We start from the raw sequence: 19,589 nt of genomic DNA on the forward strand, positions 1-19,589 counted from the left end.
CTTCCCCCAGTTCAGTCTTTGTTCCTCAGGTGTTTCCAGGAGCCTTCTTGTGTGGGGAGTAAAGAACCCCAAATGATGTCACTCCCTGCCTTATATAGCTTTTGCATACGGTGGGAAACCTTTGTTCCCAAAGCTTGGTTCCCAGTCCAGTCCGTGGAAAAATACTGACTATCCCAAGATGGTGTCCAGAGACATGTGGCCTGGTCACATGTCCTTGTAGAGTCCTAGCAACCATTACTTGGAGCCTGTCTGTAGTGTTCTCAGGAAGGCTCACCAGATGGGAGATAAGCTTCTCCTAAAGCCTATTATTTTTTCCTAATGGTCCATTGCCCTGAGTAGGTCCTTCCCCACTTACTATCTAGACTGAAAGCATCTTGTCTAGTTGGCATTACCCAGGTGTAACTACATTTGAAATACATATACCTAGTCAATATTCATAACTTCAGATACAAAAATGCTAGATGCATCCAAATAGGATAATCCTATTAAGCAAATCTTAACTTTTCCAATGACACCTCACATGACTTATCTTGCATAACATACATCATAATTATGTCATAATCGTATCATAATAATATCTCTGTGAAGAATATGGTGTGCAGTGTCATAGGTTCATTTTGTGTGATATGCTAGATAGGGGCATATTTGTGTGAGCCCATACATACACTTGGTATGTTTGCTTGTCACTATGACTGAAGTTTGTATAAGCACAGAATAGTGTGTACATGTATGCACAAGAGACATACGGAGAGAGTGTGTGTGTTTCCACATTGTGTGATTGAGTGCATGTATGTAATGGGTCTGCTGTATGGCTGCATGCTTATGAGGCTGTAAGTGTCTCCACTGCTCAGGTATGTATTTGTGTGAGCACATAAACATACATGTGCTTGCATGACTTTTTGCTCTCTAATGGTTGTTTTCTTGTCTCGCTTCTTGTGCGGTTGCCACTCTGTTTTGGCTGCTATGTTTGTCACTGCAGTCATCGCCAGTCATGGAGGAAAAGGTAAATCCTATACAGCATTTTTTTTAAAACTGTCACTTTGGAGACTGGGGTTGAGTAACAGCTGTCTGACTTCTGGGAATATAATGTCCTGGCTTGTGTGTCATCACCCCTACTGATATATACATTAAACTGGTTAATATACATGACAGTTCCTTCTATTGGTACGTGAGAAAGCCAGTCAAACTGCTGCTTTAGCACATCATGCAGAGGCGTATGTTTTCAAGAGCAGAAGATTCAGAGGTTGAATCCAAAAAATCAAATGAGCCCAGCGTGTTGAGGTGATCAGTGTGTCTGTGTTTACTGTCCTAGACTGTTCTGAGGGGCTTCTGCATTCTCCCAAACCTATAAACCTTTCTTACCACACACTGGCAAAACATTGACACTATCTGAGTGAGACATATACAGTAGAATCCTGTTTATCTGAGCCTACGTTATCCGGCTCTCCGTATTAACTGAAATGGGGCTGACGGCTCAAGCCCTGGGCAGCGGGATTTGTGCTTTCAGGCCCCTGGGTGGCGGGGCTCTCGAAGTCTGAGATCTGCCATCTGGGGGTGAAGCCCATTCTCCGGATTATCCGGATTTTTGGTGATCTGATTTGGCCCTGGTCCCAATTATATCGCATAAATGGGGTTTCACTGTAATGTGTTTCATTCTCAATACCTCCCAGAATGCACTTCAATTCACTACCTCTGAGTATAGCCTGGAAAATGGAATTCTGTGATCTGAATTTATAAAGTGTGTTATATGTGTGTGACTGAGATATCTTTCAGTCTTTTAAACATTGCCAGATAAACAGCCATTTCATTAAACTTTCAAACTTTATTGGGAGAGCCTCCTGATTTCCAAGTCTAAGTAACTTAGCTCCTTTATTGAGTAGATGCACCTTTAAACTTCCCTGGGGATTGGCTGATGGAAAATCAGACCCAGGATTGGAGAGCTGCTACAAACTCCTCTGTAGTTCACTTTCCCTCCCTAGCTGGGAATCTGGGCTTCTGTTCTTTGTTTAGCATAGACTACTGTGAAGTACTGGGCATGTTTACAATGTTATCTATATAATAAGATGTGGCTTTCAAACAGAAATCTCGAGAGACTGCGTAATGGAGTGTGATGTAACGGCTTTATCAGCATGTGTTTGGGAAGGTTGCATTGCTCATGAGTGGCAAAGCTGGTAATGAGCTATGCAAGCCATCCTAAAGGAGTGCAGATAAAATCTCTTCTATTGCACTGTCAGGTTTCTAGTGCTACCACTTATTTTGCAGAAAAAAAATATTTTAGAGCCTTATTGGCAGTATTCCCTCTAATTTTTTATGTCTACATGCAGAATAAATGTTATGTGCATTAATATGGAGGTGATGTGTGACACATCACTTTCATATTGGTGCTGTCACAACTCAATGGCCCCCTCCCTCAGGGGGTCCCCTGTGGAGGCAGATCAGCATTGTTTATTGCTAGTGCTGTTGCAGGCATCGCAAAGCATTTTGGGAAGGGTTAAAGGTGTAAGTGTGGAGTGGAAGATTCCTTTGCAGGTTGCAAAAGGCCGAAGAGGGAGGGAGAAAAAAAGGAATGGGTTAACTCAACGATTCAGCTAGGCTTGAAGATAAGGGGTGAAACTGCCACTCAAGGCCAACGCACACACAAACAAGCTCCCTGCTGCTAAACAGCCAAAAGCCTGTGGGAAAGGAGAACTGAACCAAAAAAACCTGAAAAGGGGTGCAAAACTAGTAAGAATGCAAAGGTCAGAATGGGAACATAACAGTCTTGCGACGCTGAAGCCAATGTGTTTTGGGGAAACCAAGGAAGCCTCAAAAGGCCAGTTTGGACTGGTACAGAGAGCACGGGGGACAAAGGTCCCTGGACGAAATGCCCCCAGAAGAATCCAGGATTTAAAACCCTCCCAAGAGCTGAAGCAAGTCAGAGATCAACAGCGGACCCTGGATGATCCGGAACAAAAACTCCTGTCCACCCTCCCCCTCTTCTTCTTACATTACACCCAGGCTTGGCCAGCCTCAAGATATTGCGGGTGTGAGTATGAAAGTGGGTTAGGGCTTGGGGTACTACTCTTTGTTTCTTCCTCTGAGTCATGTGGGGAACCCCCCCCCCAGTGCTTTCTGCTGTTATATTATTATTTTATCAATAAAGCTTTAAAACTCAGTTACTTGGTGTGCTCCGTCATCTCCTCCCTAACGATCCTGCAGCCTCAGCCTGATCACCTGATGCCTCAGGCAGATTGGTAACAGAATCTGTCACCGTTTTGGTGGAGAATTGCGGAGGGGTGGAGTGCACCAACTGCTTTGTCCCTTGGTATTTCATGTTTGCTCCGTCCGGCACTGTTGGTTTTACATTTTAAGGATTTTATAATTAAAGGTGAGTCCCACCCTCAGTCATAGTATGACTGAGAAACGGAGGGAGGTTTGGCATTCCTCTCTCCACCCCAGTCGGCAGGGGAAGGTTGCAGGTGGGTCTACCCCTGGCCGTAGAAGTGCCGGGCAATAGGAGGAGGGCTTAAAAACCCCCACTCCACGCAAAAGGAATCCTCGGTGCATACACCCTCAGTAGTAGTATGACTGAACAGAAGAGGAAAACTTAAGGTCTCTCACTCTGCCCGGGACGGGTTTTGGATTTGGTGTATGGACCCTCAGTCGTAGCATGACCGACTAATATGGAGGGAGGCTTAGCCTCTCCCCGGGGGGGGGGTAAGCATTGTAAGCCCTGGTGCCAGTGTGGGCGGCGTAAAATCTCAAGTAATAAAAAGACCTTCAAAGTGGTACTAACGGTTTGTGATAATATGTTCAGGAAACAGAAGGGTACAGCTGTGGACTCGAGAGTCCTGCAGTTGTGGGCGATGGCATGAACGGTGGGGTCCAGGAAGACTGGGGGACTGGATGCTCGTGCCACAGGGGAGGCAGCAAAAAGGGACAGAATCATTTAGCCCCTTTCAAAGGGGGGTGAGGACATCTGCCGTTTGGAGAGGGCTTTCACCAAAATGGGATACAATCCCTGAGGTTCTGTGGCAGAGCTGCAAAGAAGCGTGCATACTTGGCAAAATTTGTTAGACCCATATGCCAAGTATAAAAAGCAAAAGGGTAAAAATCTAGGGCCAGCTGCGAAATTAATATGGACTGCGGCAGCCACGTGGTGTGAAATGTTGTCAGGGCAAAAAAAGGAAGAAGGGAAGAGGTGTGTAAACAGCTTGTAAAAACTGAGCAACTAAAAGTGCAAATTACTAACCAGGCAGTAACCCAAGCCTATGCCCAGAATAAGTTGCAGGCCTTAAAACAAAACTTCCAGGCAGAAAAGGTGAAATGCACCCCGCTGCAAACACTGGCTAAGCAAGTACCAGTCCTTCAGGGACTCATCAAAGATTTGACCATTCATACCGGAATACGCCTCAACAGCAGAGTGTCCACCATAAAAAGAAAATTAAACAGTTAAAACGCCCGTTGGCATGCATTCTGTCCAGGTGGCAAGCCTCACGGGGTAACCCTTGTAAGTAATATTGTTTAAGGAAAGGGACCAGGAGGGGTGGTTAAGGAGCCCACCCTCCTTGCTAAATTGGTAGAGAAACAAAGCCTGTGTCCATAAAAAGGGACTGTGCAGTGAGAAAAACAGGATCGGGCCCAAACAAGTGAGCAGGCAACAAATAAAAAAAATTAAAAACAGGTTGGAAGCCCTAAGGGCATAGTGGCAAAAGTAAGAAAAGAAGTAAGTGCAAACATAGAAAATTCAGACCCCTAAAATAGTATATGGAATGGTAAAACCTAAGTTAATGAAAAATTTTGGAAAATAAGCAAGTAATTTTAAGAAAAAAAGTAAAAAGTGAACTCTGCAAAGGCTGAAGAAAATTAAGCAGTTAAACGTCGTAACAGTGTTATAAGTGTTATAGAAAAAAATTCTTGTTTTCTTTTCAGCCATTCTAAAAAAAAATGGGGGGGCCCTTTTCCAAAGGAATGTCTGTAAATAATCCAGGCAAAAAAACTATCTAATTAAAATCATTTGACTATAAACAATTTAGTCAAATTTGCTAAAAAAATGTAAGGTGGTTCTATTAAAACTTAACTGCCCCAAATGTATAAAGGAAATAAGCAAAGCAGTGTAAAAGAAATGAGCAGTGTACATTGTAAAAGGGGTTAAAAAAAAAAGCAAATATACCATGCTACTTAATTAAAATCCTTTTAGGGCTCCAAAAGTAAAAAGTAATCAAAACTCTGGTAAAAGTTAATTGCGTCCCTTTTAAGACTAAGTCTTTGAGCTGCTAATGGCTTTAAATCCCAAAAGCAAGCCAAAAAGCACCTGTGTTAATGCAAATTACCTAACTGATAAAGGTAGAAGCCATTAAAACCTGGCCTGTCTATAAAACAAATGCAAAAAATATGGGGGTAATTCCTCTGTTTTGCCTGCAATCAGCAAAAATATTTTAAAAAGAAAAATATTTTAAGCAATAATCTGCCACCCCCAAAGGGGTAAAAATGTTTTAGTTTTTTGTTTTTCAAAAACACACAAAAAAGCTGATACTAGCTAAAAAGCAACCCAAAATACCATACATCTGCTGTCACAATAAAAATTATGTTTTGTGTTCTGTGTTTTGTTTTGTGGTGTTTGTCTTGTTGTTTACACTGTTGTGTATCAAATGCTGCAGAAAAACCTCCTCAGGTAGCAAACACCATATTAAAAAAAATTGGTTTTGAAGCAGGGATTATAAATACTGTAGACTTGAAGGTAATTAACAATAAATTAAATCTCTGTCCCAGCTACAGGACAGCCTAATAAAAAATCATATTGCTATTGCACCCGGAATGTACTAAAATACAAATACTTGCTTTGTCCACCTTGGAACACAAAATGTTTTGGGTAATATCAAAAAACACTACGTAAGCTTTTGATACACTTGCTAAAGCAAAGCAAAAGATCACTGTTTAATACTTATCAATACAAATGACTGCAGTATATTTCTGGCATAGTAAGGCCAGACCTTTAAAGTGGAAAAATTGTTGTTAAAAACACACACCAACAAGCTCTAAAAGCAAAAATATAAAAAGTTAGCCCACTCCTCATATGGCACATAAAATCCTTCTGGCTACCCTAGACTTCGAGCCAGTGGGTTGGGGAGGGAGGGAAGCTATTGGACACCAGGGGTTGTACCAAGTGGACTCCTCAAAAGTGGGTGTACTTGTCCTTGCCTGTTGCTCCAAAGCCCTGTAGTAAAGACATTTCACTAAAATCCTGTATGTAAAATAAATTAAATAATAAAACCAAAGTACTGTATAATGGGCAATGTGTACATGTTAATTCCTGGGAAAAAATGTTTTGAAAGAATGAAAATGTTAGCAACCAGCTAGTAAACAAATGTAAATGTAATGTAAGTACTATGTTTACCAATAATCACATTTACTGTTTGCCACAACCAAAAAAGTCTCAGCTTTGCCCAGTTAAGGGAAAAGCTATGTAAAACTCACAAAGCCATAAAGTCCACTTTAAATTAAATAAAAAGGCCAAGTGTAAGGAAATCATTGTTAAAGACATCCAGGAATGGCAAATTAAAAATATGGTAATGTTGCAAAAGCTGGGGAAGGAGGCCCATGCTTTAAACGTCAAGTGAGTGGGTCCATACCCCATTGTGAATCACATCTCCCCGGTAGTGTACCAGCTTCAGCTACCTGGTAAACTAAAATGGGCGCATGCCAATCAGCTCAAAACATACGTATCTCCCTAGATTTCTGTTCATGGCGTTGTGGGCCTCGGTTGTAAACCAGCCACCTGCTTGAACCATCCGGGTTTCCAGCTGTCCATGGAATTATCTGAATAATTATAATGCTGAGGATGGAAAATACCTCCAAAGGCTCTCCCTGGCTTGAGCTGCTAATGGGGCCTGAACCATAGTGTAGCGTAAGGCTGAAGGAAAGGTGCCTTGAAAACAGTGCATAGTCCAAATAAACACAGCAGAGCCACAGCAAAATACCTGGTGGGTGGCCCTGAACCTCCCCTGAATCCCATGGGGACAAACCCTGTTCCTCCTGTGGTGGCCTGAAGTAAAACTGGAATGGAAAGTCCTTTGGCAAGCAATAGCAATTACTGATCTCGAAATGTAATATTGTTGTTGTAACCTCCTAAACCAGGCAAACAACATCCATAACAAAAGCCAGGAAGGGCTGTAACGGGACAACTAATAATTTAGGAAGTTTTTCATCTGTGCCTCAGTTTCCCCAAATAGGTGCATTTGTGTTGTTCTCTTTCTTTCCCTCTTACTTTGTTAACAAAACAAGGCAGTATAGCGCAAAACCCTGGGACACCCTGAACAGGAGTGATGGGACCGCTCTTGCTGCTTCAGGCCTGCAGAATTTGTTAGTGTGATACAATGTATGTATGGTGGTACATATCTATGGAAGTCCTCGGGTGTCTGACACTTTTGTCCTCCTTCATTAATTTTACCACTGTTCAAAATTGGCCATGGTGGAAAAAAAGGGTCAATTTATCCATTGGCGGCGGTTGGCAATTGTTGCTTAGCATCTTGGGAATGTGGCATCACGTATTATCTAGAATTGGGTGGTCCATCGCGACATGTGGGAGGTGGCTTTCCCAATAACATGGCTAAGCGGGTATGTGCTGACTACATCTTCTGACTATCAGAACATATGGATTGCAGAGAGCAACACCTGGCAATTATGGCCTATAAAGCCCCCTCAAATAATATGTAAAGAAAAGGCAATGCCAGGCTGCTTTTACGAGGTGGGTCAACACCTCTGCTGGGAAGGGGAGGCTTTGGGATATGCCCCCACTAAGGCCCATGTGTTTATTAATACCTCTGCGGTGTGTTTTGACGGACCACCCTACCCCAGGGTGCCCCTTAATTTTCTGTTACACTCTCAGGCACAACTTTTTCGGTGCATTGGCACGCGGTTATGCAAAGTATGGTCAATATCTCTAACTATGTTGTGTTTAATTTTTCATGAATTACACCCAATGTTTTCCTGCCTTTAACGCACACCCGGGAACAACTGACCGTATTCCAAACAGATGCCGCCTTCTTTACCGTGTTGCAGCACACGTTTAATCTGAAAAAAGCTGCCTTTGCCACAGCCATCCGGATGGGGCATCTATGCCAACAGGGGGACGTGTTATGCTATGTTACTAATAAAGCCAGAAGCCACTACGGGCTAATGTATGCAATTGTTGCTGCTCTAACCATTTTGTTTGTGCTATATTGCTGTTTATGTAAAAAACCAACAGTAACCCTAGCCACCGTGTCAAAAAGAAGAGTGAAAACCTAATTGGTGACCCCTCACAACAAAATGTTGACTTGGGATCAATGGGGGGAATTTCACAACCCAATGGCCCCCTCCCTCAGGGGTCCCCTGGGGAGGCAGACAAGCATCATATGTTGCTAATGCTGTTTCAGGCATCACAAAGCATTTTGGGAACGGTTAAAGGTGTAAGTGTGGAGTGAAAGATTCCTTTGCAGGTTGCAAAAGGCCAAAGAGGGAGAGAGAAAAAAAGGAATGGGTTAACTCGATGATTTAGCTAGGCTTAAAGATAAGGGGCAAAACTGCCGCTCAAGGCCAACACACACACAAACAAGCTCCATGTTGCTAAACAGCCAAAAACCTGTGGAAAAGAAAAACCGAACCAAACAAACCTGAAAGGGGGGTGCAAAAAGGAACATAACAGTCTCGCGACCTGAAGCCAATGTGTTTTGGGGAAACCAAGGAAGCCTCGAAAGGTGGGTTTGGATTGGTACAGAAAGCATGGGGAACAAAGGTCCCTGGACAAAATGCCCCCCACCCCAAACCCAGGACTTAAAACCCTCTCAAAAGCTGAAGCAAGTCGAAGATCAACAGCGGACCCTGGACGACCTTTGAATGGAACAAAACTCCAGTCCACTCCTCCCCCCTCTCTTCTTGCATTACACTCAGGCTTGGCCAGCCTGGGGTAGTGCGGGTGTAAGTATAAAAGTGGGTTAGGGCTTGGGGCACTAAAGCTTACTTCCTTCCTCTGAGTGATGTGGGGAACCCCCCGCCCCAGAGCTCTCTGCTATTGTTTTATTATTTTATCGATAAAGCTTTAAAACTCAGTTACTTGGTGTTCTTTGTCATCTCCTCCCCTAACAATCCTGCAGCTTCAGCCTGACACTTCAGGCAAATTGGTAACAAAAATCTGTCACAGTGCACATAACAAAATTCATGTGGTGGTGGTGGTGGGGCAGAGGGGTTTGGAGTGTGGGAGGGGGCTCAGGTGGGGGGCAGAGGGTTTTGGGGGTTGCAGGGGTGTGAGGGCTCTGGCTGGGGGTGCAGGCTCTGGGGTGGAGCCAGGGACTCGGGGCTGGGGCAGAGGGTTGGGTGCAGGGGCTGAGGGCTCCAGCTAGGGGTCAAGGTTCTGGAGCAGGGCCGGGGATGAGGGGTCCAGGGTGTGGGAGGGGGCCTCAGGGCTGGGCACAGGGGTTTGGGGGTGCAGGCTACCCCGGGACTGTGGTGAGGAGAGAGGACTCCCCCCCCCCCCCCCAGCCCTCTCTCACCACAGAACTTGGGACCAGGGGAGAGGTACCTCTCCCTGGGCTCAGCAGCTCCAGCTGGGCTGGGCTGAGGGAGGGGCTCCTCTCCTGGCAGCTCCAGTGGGCCTTGGCTGGGGCAGGGGAGGGGCTCCTTTCCCCTGGCCGCAGCAAGTCCAGGGCAGGTCCTCGCTGGGGCCTGGTGGGAAGGGGCACCTATCCCCTCTACGGCAAGTCCGCACGGGGTAGAGGCATCTCTCCCTGAGGCAGCCTTGAGCCCCTGTGCGGGGCTTAATAGGCAGCTGCACAGCCGTGCAACTTAGAGGGAACTTAGTTTATGGGGCCTGTTTATTTTGCCCCTGCCGCTGTAAAATGAGCCTCCTTAGGCCATGATTCCACTCTGAGGGAGAGGGAACCTTTAAAAATCTCTAACAGTGACCTGAAATGCTTTTCTCTACCTAAAAAGAGTAAACTGTTTTTAAGTATGGGATCTTGGGACCTTCAGGAGTAAAAAGTGCGGTATATCTAAATGCAAAGCTGGGAGTTTCCCCTCAAGTGGTACGAAGGTCCTATTTCTAATCCTGGAACTGACTATTGCGTGTTGGTGTTTCAGGCCTGTATAATGTAGGGAATGGAAATTCCACATTCAGGAGAAAAAGTTTCAGAGTAGCAGCCATGTTAGTCTGTATTCGCAAAAAGAAAAGGAGTACTTGTGGCACCTTAGAGACTAACAAATTTATTAGAGCATAAGCTTTCGTGAGCTACAGCTCACTTCATCGGATGCATTTGGTGGAAAAAACAGAGGAGAGATTTATATACACACACAGGAAACATGAAACAATGGGTTTATCATACACACTGTAAGGAGAGTGATCACTTAAGATAAGCCATCACCAGCAGCAGGGGGGGAAAGGAGGAAAACCTTTCATGGTGACAAGCAAGGTAGGCTATTTCCAGCAGTTAACAAGAATATCTGAAGAACAGTGGGGGGTGGGTGGGGGGGAGAAATAACATGGGGAAATAGTTTTACTTTGTGTAATGACTCATCCATTCCCAGTCTGTATTCAAGCCTAAGTTAATTGTATCCAGTTTGCAAATTAATTCCAATTCAGCAGTCTCTCGTTGGAGTCTGTTTTTGAAGCTTTTTTGTTGAAGGATAGCCACTCTTAGGTCTGTAATCGAGTGACCAGAGAGATTGAAGTGTTCTCCAACTGGTTTTTGAATGTTATAATTCTTGACGTCTGATTTGTGTCCATTCATTCTTTTACGTAACCCCTAACTAAAACCTCTCCAACGCATCATCAAGGATCTACAACCTATCCTGAAAGATGACCCATCACTCTCACAGATCTTGGGAGAAAGGCCAGTCCTTGCTTACAGACAGCCCCCCAATCTGAAGCAAATACTCACCAGCAACCACACACCACACAACAGAACCACCAACCCAGGAACCTATCCTTGCAACAAAGCCCATTGCCAACTCTGTCCACATATCTATTCAGGGGACACCATCATAGGGCCTAATCACATCAGCCACACTATCAGAGGCTCGTTCACCTGCGCATCTACCAATGTGATATATGCCATCATGTGCCAGCAATGCCCCTCTGCCATGTACATTGGTCAAACTGGACAGTCTCTACGTAAAAGAATGAATGGACACAAATCAGACGTCAAGAATTATAACATTCAAAAACCAGTTGGAGAACACTTCAATCTCTCTGGTCACTCGATTACAGACCTAAGAGTGGATATCCTTCAACAAAAAAGCTTCAAAAACAGACTCCAACGAGAGGACTGCTGAATTGGAATTAATTTGCAAACTGGATACAATTAACTTAGGCTTGAATAGAGACTGGGAATGGATGAGTCATTACACAAAGTAAAACTATTTCCCCATGTTATTTCTCCCCCCCCACCCCACTGTTCCTCAGATATTCTTGTTAACTGCTGGAAATAGCCTACCTTGCTTGTCACCATGAAAGGTTTTCCTCCTTTCCCTCCCCCTGCTGCTGGTGATGGCTTATCTTAAGTGATCACTCTCCTTACAGTGTGTATGATAACCCATTGTTTCATGTTCTCTGTGTGTATATATCAATCTCCCCTCTGTTTTTTCCACCAAATGCATCCGATGAAGTGAGCTGTAGCTCACGAAAGCTTATGCTCTAATAAATTTGTTAGTCTCTAAGGAGAAAAAGTGTTTCTGTGGCAGGTTATTGAGAAACTAAACTAAAATTTGAAGCTGTTTAGCGGATTGGAATGATAGAAGTAGTCGCAGGGGAGTGGATTAGTGGGCAGAATGCAGGTGAGGCAGCCAGAGGTATGTGATTAATGTAGTTTATCACATGACTATGCCATCACTAATGTGGTGAGTATGCAAAAGATACTGTATAGATAGAAAACAATTCATCTTTAACTGTACAATATTGGGAAATTGTCTCATAACTATAGTGTCTGCTAACATTAGAAAGTAGCAGACATTTTAGGATGACTCCTCTTGTGTAACATTTCTAAAACAAAACCAAATCAATGTACCTATGAATCTGATATCATTTATGTGCTGTCTGTATCAGAGGATTCCTCCATCTGTTATGAACTGTCCATTTGTGAATAATGGGAACCTCAGGCCCAGATTATAATGGAGGTTGTTTGGGAAAAAAGCAGCATCCCAAAATTCTTTGCTAGGCTACTTGGGAAATGCCCTTCCAGCCCTCTGCCAATCCCAGATGGGACACAGCGAGCAGCAACTCCCAACCAGCACAGTTTCCCTGCCTTGTCAGAAGCTGTCATGGCAGCACAATGGACTGACACATCAGCACAGCATATTCTGGCTTTCATATGAGCAATGCTAAGAATAGAGCTTGTCAGGGTTCCCACCCCACTCCAAACTCTGGGGTACAGATGTGGGGACCTGCATGAAAGACCCCCTAATCTTATTTTTACCAGCTTAAGTTAAAAACTTCCCCAAGGCACAAATCCTTTTCTTGTCCTTGGACAGTATTGCTGCCACCACCAAGTGATTTCGACAAAAATTCAGGAAAAGGGTCACTTGGAGTCCCTTGTTTCCCAAAATATTCCCCCAAGTCCCTTCACCCCCTTTCCCGGGGAGGCTTGAGAATAATGTGAGTACTGACCAGACCCTTTGTCTCTAGGACACTGAAAAATTAATCAGGTTCTTAAAGGAAGAACTTTATTTAAAGAAAAAGTAAAAGAATCACACCTGCAAAAATCAGGATGGAAGGTAACTTTACAGGGTAATAAAAAGATTTAAAACACAGAGAATTCCGCTCTAGGCTCAGCTTCAAAGTTATAAAAAAAACCAGGAATAAAACTTCCTCTTAACATAGGGAAAATTCACAAGCTAAAACAAAAGATAATCTAACGCATTTCCTTGCCCTTACCTAAAATGTTTGTAATCTTAGGTGCTCATTTCAGGTATGTTTTCAGGAGATGTTTTTCCTGCCTGGTCTCTCTCTCTGTCCAGAGACCGAACAAACAAAGAGAGCACAAACAAACAAACAAACACCCCTCCCCGATTTGAAAGTATCTTCTTTCCTTATTGGTCCTTTTGGTCAGCTGCCAACCAGGTTATTTGAGCTTCTTAACCCCTTACAAGTAAGGATTCAGTACAGCTGCTCAGGAGGGATTTTATGCTACCCGTAGCTGTATGTTTATGACAGAGCTACTGAATGTTTTCTTTTTTTCTCCCCAAGGAAATTAAATCTCTCCAGGCTGCCTGCTCACTCCTTAACCTATTGCGTCAGCTCCAGTGTTAGTGCATTTGATCAGGTCTCAGAGGCCTCAGGTTCCATTACAATCATTTCATGCAGGTCAGAAGTGGAGCAGTTATAATGGTCTCTTGGCTGTGTCCCAGGAGAAATGTTCTCCATGTACAGGAGCAGTGTTCCACAAAATCAGCATGGAGCCTGCCTGAGAAAGGAAGCATGTCTGTATTTGATAGGAAAAGACTGACCCTTTACTCCTTCCCTGCCTTTAATGTATTAAATCCAACAAGCCTGTATGCTTGTTTGCTTGTTTTTTTCTGTTAAGTCTTAATATCAGTTTGTTGATCAGTTTGTCTCCTTATCCTGCCGCTGAGCCAAGTACTTCTGTTAATGGGTTAACCACAGCTGGTAGTGTTTTTAAAAAGACACTTGAGGGTCCAGAATAATCAATTCTCGCATGTAGAAGGGTAAATCACACACACCTGTGCCCACTAGGCCCTAGCCCTGGGGAAAGACGTGAATCTCAAGGGAGGGAAGATGGCAATATCAACACTGGCCTCCCCTCCTGGGCTCATTCTGCAAGGTGGGTCAGCTTTAATTTGCATCTGGAGCTCCATAGGAGTCCTGCTATTGGAGGCTGATAAGGGCATTTGCTAAATCAGTGCATCCTCTGGCCATTCTCTATTCCCTGGTCTTTGGGCTGCTCTGGTTATCTGCAGCCATGTGTCCGTGGCAAAAGAGAGCTTGTGGATGCTTTGTTCTGGTGCAAGCTCTTTCACTTGCACCCCTTACTATAACTTTTCTCCACTGGGGCTCAGTCTCACAGTCTGTGCCAGCAGATGTATATACACGTACAGCCCATAAAGCTAGCAGAGCTTCTGCAAACCAACAGGTGGGAAAGATCATTCCAGCTATCTGTCCAAATGAATGATGTATGCTGTAACCTGTCCTGAACTTTCCATAGAAAATGTAACTCATACATTTCATTGATTGGTGAAAACAGCATGTAGTTGCCACTTTCCTGTTTTAACACCTGAAATCATACATTTTGATTATGTATAGTAAAATATCAGAGGCTGGATTGTAATTGGAACAGACTCAGATCTGAGATGAGAAAGACAGAAGGTGAAGTGGGAGGGCCACCTCTACTGTTGCCTGTTCCTGGGAAACCATGAAGGCCACTCTGTCAGAGCTCAGTGTGGTCATGGCTCCACTATATTGGGGCAGGAGGAGGAAGCAGGGGACTATATTCTCTGTGGCATATCTCCCTACTAGGCCTTCTGGTTCCCAAGGGGAAATGCTGCTTAAATTGGATGGCTGTGCCCTCAGCCCCCTCTATAAACCCTAACTTTTCCAACCACAGAAGGGGTCAGTTAAGTCAGCCTATAAAGTCTCTGGCCCTTCACCCCTTCCTATGGGTTCTCCATAGGAGGGATCAATCTGATGCTAGGAAACACTCCCAAAGGGGGTGATTTATAATTTGATTTTTGGCCTGGTAGGTCAACAATTCTTGTATGGCAACCCAACTTTGACAGTGCCTTTTAATGAAGAGATAAGGGTCATCTGTTTAGACTAGCAATAGACACCCAATTTTGAATCACAGAATCAGCTGCTTACTCATTCAGGCTGTGGGAGTTGAGAGTCAGCTCATCACTTCAGGGGTGGGAATGGGATTCAGTCCTTGTGTCATGTGAAACATTCGTCACTGTGTTGGATGAGTACTTTCTTTACCATAAAGATGCTGTGGTTTTGCTAACAGATTATTTCCTCTCTCTTTCTTTAGCAGGAAGGAGCGTCCTAACTCTCTGAATGTCTTCCCCCTTGCCGATGGAATGGTACGTGGGCAGATAGGGGCCAAGATCATCCCCACAGTGGACCACTGGCACTTGAGTGACCTCGGCCAGCTGCAGTCCAACTCCAGCTACAAGGTTTTATAGATTGTCACGGAACAAGGGTTTCCCACTGTCAATAGCATCCCACATTTTCATAAAGACAGAGACCACCATGTGTCCATAACCCTTTGCAGCCTCTCCCTTTTGTACATCAGATCCTTATAACAGAACCCTGGGTAGGACAATAGACCTTCAGATGCTGATAAATTTGACGAAGGATGGAGGTCTGGTTTTGACACAACTCATGTTTTTTGTCACTTTCTGATTTTTGTTTCAGTTCTAATTCCTGCTAGTTAGTGTTTTCTGCTGATGGAGTTTGACCTTGTGTGTGTGTGTGTGAGTATGAGAGAGAGAGAAGTTAAGCACCCCTCTTGCCCAGATCCAATGCTGTTTATGAATCATTTGGTGGCAGAAATGATGGAACCGGTCTGCTCCATCATGGGAATTGTGTCTCACTTGGGGCTGGGCATTCTGCTGCTGTGCCATAATCTGCCCTTTCTAGTTGATCTTCGTTTTAATCTTCCTGTCTTTGGGTTCATCTACACTAGACAAAAAAGGTGCTGCCACCACCACTGATGGTAGCAACACCAAATGCCTACAGTATATCGAAAATGCTTTGTGTCATTATACAAATGGCTCAGCTGCTATAGAGTGATTGATACAGCTGGTTGCATTGTGCCACTGTGGAGCAAGTCTTTATGTCACCTTCACAGTCTACACTGGTGATCTGCTTGCGTGGACAAGAAATCACAACACTGCAGCTATACTAGTGCTGCTGGCCCTCCCACTACCATCCTACAATGCTGTGCTTCTCCTTTCAATAACTGATTTGTGCAGCGAGCCCCAGCAACTGTATCCCTAGCATCAGCCCCAACATCTTCCCCGAGCTAATGCCCTTTTGCCTAGGGTTCCACAAGATTCTCTTTCCTCGAATCCTTTCCAGCAGGCCTGATAGCATTTGAGGTATTTGTGAAGCTGTGCCTGGAGCATGCTGGTCATTTTCCCCCAATTCCAGTAGGTGTGACAATAGCTGTCTCTGCTGGAAAAATGTCAGCTAAAGTACACCAGCTTCTCTGAATGCATTATTTTAAAAAATCTGTTTGAATAAAATGCCTTTGTAAACACATCCATTTATTAATATTAAACTGGGCAAAAGGGAAGCTGTTCTCTTGTAAAATAAAAGTTATAAACCACTAATGCTGTAAATAACACTAAAATGTTGTGGCGGGGTGATGGGGCAAAGAGTGAAAGAAAATACTATTTTCAGCCTCGTATGTTACCCTGGCCTGTCCATTGCATCCTCATTGGAAGGTGCTTCATAAGCAATTTCCAAACACTTGAGGGAAAAACCGAAGAAGGAACATTGGAATGAAATTGCTCTGAGTTTCCAGCTATCCTAACGAGGCCATACTGCCGCCAAATGAAAGATGGATCTTAGTTCACATTCAGTGGCACTCTACCACCACTGATTTCCCCTTAGCTCCCTGGGCTACTGGCCTAGCAGTGTGAGGGCATGGTATCTCAGGGCACATGCACAGGTCCTTGGGTAGGACTGAAACAATTCTTGGAACCCAACCAATGCTGTTCCTTAGAACCAGAAACTTGGGATTGACTGGCATAATGGTATAAAAGTGTGATGGAACACTGACCCTGGAAACTTGGCCAACATGCCCAGAATACCATTCAGATCTCATGATAATTTGCAAATTTCCAAAAAGCCCCTGTTCTGGAGAACTGTGCTGGGAACTGAGATAAGAGTCCCACAGTGCACTGGTATGATCAAGGATGGAGGGATGTAGAAATGGCACAAACGTTTTTCTATAAACTTAATTTGCATTCTGCCTGTGCTGCACCTCTGCTAGGAGACACAGTCCAGCCAATGCTTGCATGCACTCTTTATCCCCATGACAATGCATTCCCTAACACTTTCATTTAATCAGTTGTGTGTATCTTTTGCAGGGGAGAGTAGGGAGAAAGATGGAGTTGCATCAATTTTAATAGACTTAATGAAGCTGCTGCTCTGTAGCACAGAGACTAAAAGCTTCTTACCCATAGCTGTCTGCAGTTTATCAATAACTCACTCTGCATTTCAGGAAAATTCAGCAGAAATTTAAATAAAACTATAGAAACCTTGAATTCTGAGTTCAGGCAGTGGAGGTTACTAACTGTATCTTTTTGTAATTTGTTTATGCTTGTATCAGGCAAAGAAATCAATTTATAATGGAAAGAAAATATTGTGCCTTGCTGACAACGTTCAGCTATGAGCGTATCCATCAGGTAACACAGTGATAAATGTTCCGTGCTTGTTAAGAAAAGCCCAATTATGGGACACTGGGTTTAAGGAAGGTAGCCTCTTGGGGGTGGGTTATGGAAAATCCTGGTTACATAGGTTGTTGAGGTAGATATCCTAAAGCAGAATAATTCATAGCTTGTGGAAGATATAGCATGAGTAAGTGTTGGGTAGTGGAGGATACTAAATGGGTAATGGGTTCACTGATTAGGATGGAGGTATGCAAACCTCTTAATTGCTCTCTGTTAAGCAGTACTTTCTGCTTGAAGTATTATTTAATAAATGCTCTTGCTTGGCTGTTGAAATGCATTGCAGTGCTACAAATATTTTATGGTGACTTTACTATGCTTTTCTTTTGTGATGCTCTTTCTGTGTTGGGAACATAGCTGATGTTCCACTGCTATCAGGTGTACACTGATCTTTTTTCTTCTAACTCTCTGAGCTGATTTTTCATCTTCAAGAGTCTGATTATTAAATATTTTTACATTTTCATTATTATTTATTGTTATTTTGTAATTATTTATTGGTTTTTGCATCTTACTTTTTGTAACTAGATTAGGTTTTGTTTTGCTTTTGTTTTTTTACATTTAACATTTTATATTTTTGAGATTTAGTCCTTAATGCCTTTTGGGTTTGTTTTTATGTACTGTATTTTCAGTGTTAAAACCATAGAATTGTGGCTACTCATGGTGACATATTACTCCTATGAATTTTGGGCTTTTGCAATGCATTTTGGAGGTCATGGCTACACATCTGAAGTTTAGGAGGCTCACAGGTCTGACTCTAGGTAAGTGGTGGCTATGGAGAGTATCCTTTGGTATGTGAAGGATTATGGAGATCACCCCCTGGACTGTATGATAGCTAGTCAGTGAGGAAGATTTGATGGTAGAGAGGGGAAGAAGGAATATCTCAGCAGTGTCTAGTAGAGTTCCTGGAAGGTTTAAAGGAATATCTTGGCTTTATCTAAGGGTTTTGAAGTGGATGTTCCCAAAGCAGACTGGTTGGCTGTGGAGAATATTCCATAAGTAAGTGGAAAATTAAGACGCATAACCAGCAGTGTGTGGTAGACCATGGTGGTTATCCCATGAGTATGTTTTGATTGAAGGGAAGATTATATAAATAAGCAGCAATGCATGGGGCATGCTTTTGATACATAGGTGGAATTGGAGTAGCACCCATGGCATTGGTGGTTTAGTGTTTCTGAATGTGGCTTCTCTGAATAAGGACTGAATTTCAGACTGGGCCACGTATCCATTTCAAAGCTATGAGCTCCTTCTAGGCTGTGGTATTGAGAAGGATGATAGGCACAGTGCATGCAGTAACTCCCAGAACTCTGCCAAATGTCTCAGGCTCAGTTTCTGGGGCAGGGTTTTATTTACATTTTACACTGAATAACGGTGCATTTTTAGCCCCTTTGCTTCCAGGCCTTGGGAGTGTTTGTCAAAGTAACGTCAGTCCCAATGTATTGGAGTTGTCTACGAAACCCTCTGATTTGATACTTGCACATTAGAATGGAAGCACCCAGAATAGGAATTTTAAAAAGTTGTGAGCAGTCTTCTAATCAAATATAGCAGCCTAAGTAAAATGTTCGTATTTCAAATTTGATGCCCAAATCAGTAAGTAGATTCACAAATGACAATTTAATGCACCAAGATGATGATCTGAACATCCATACAGGAGAAGTGGGTGTGCTATTTGGGCTCACAATCCAAAAAAGTCAAGCAAAAAAAGTGGATAAAATTTGATAGCAACGTTGTAAAAAAAACCAAACAAATGCAATTTCAGTGTCTGCACCATAAATAATCAGGAAATGGGTGTGGCACAGGACACTTGGTTTCCTTGCTTCAGTATACTGCAGGAATGAGCATGGACAGGGAGACTTCAGTGTGTTTCTAATTAAAGTAGTATGTCAATAACGGGTACTTTTTCTTTTTTCTTTTTTTTAAATAAATAATGCATGGCTGCCAAGGGTTACATTGCCATTTTTTTCCATTATCTTCATTCCCATCCCACTTGTAACTGTTTTGTTGCATCATAAAATCATATGGAAGGAGGACTGTAGAACACAGACTTCCAAACAACTGAGGTGCAGACAACATTACAGTTCCAAGACTGTGAGGCCTAAGGTAGTAGCTAGTTTTAAAGAGTAATTAACAAACTAAGTAGAAGCAGAACCTTCCTAGCAACTGCACAGAAGATA

At 43.4% G+C, this 19,589-nt stretch overlaps 1 protein-coding gene across 47 annotated transcripts in view; it reads left to right on the top strand.

Annotated features, from left to right (window-relative positions):
* The window catches only part of MAPK8IP3 (mitogen-activated protein kinase 8 interacting protein 3), a 150,806-nt gene that overhangs the window by 52,180 nt on the left and 79,037 nt on the right, over nt 1-19,589 (top strand). For 14 of the 47 annotated variants that reach the window (XM_043494376.1, XM_043494349.1, XM_043494355.1 and 11 more), the window contains exons 5-6: nt 980-1,003; nt 14,991-15,135. In XM_043494376.1, coding sequence (XP_043350311.1) covers nt 980-1,003; nt 14,991-15,135 — 169 coding nt within the window. The other 33 variants (XM_038418781.2, XM_043494364.1, XM_043494368.1 and 30 more) reach the window with 8 other exon arrangements.

The sequence above is a fragment of the Dermochelys coriacea genome, chromosome 10 (assembly GCF_009764565.3).
Source record: "Dermochelys coriacea isolate rDerCor1 chromosome 10, rDerCor1.pri.v4, whole genome shotgun sequence".
Taxonomy (NCBI): domain Eukaryota; kingdom Metazoa; phylum Chordata; order Testudines; family Dermochelyidae; genus Dermochelys; species Dermochelys coriacea.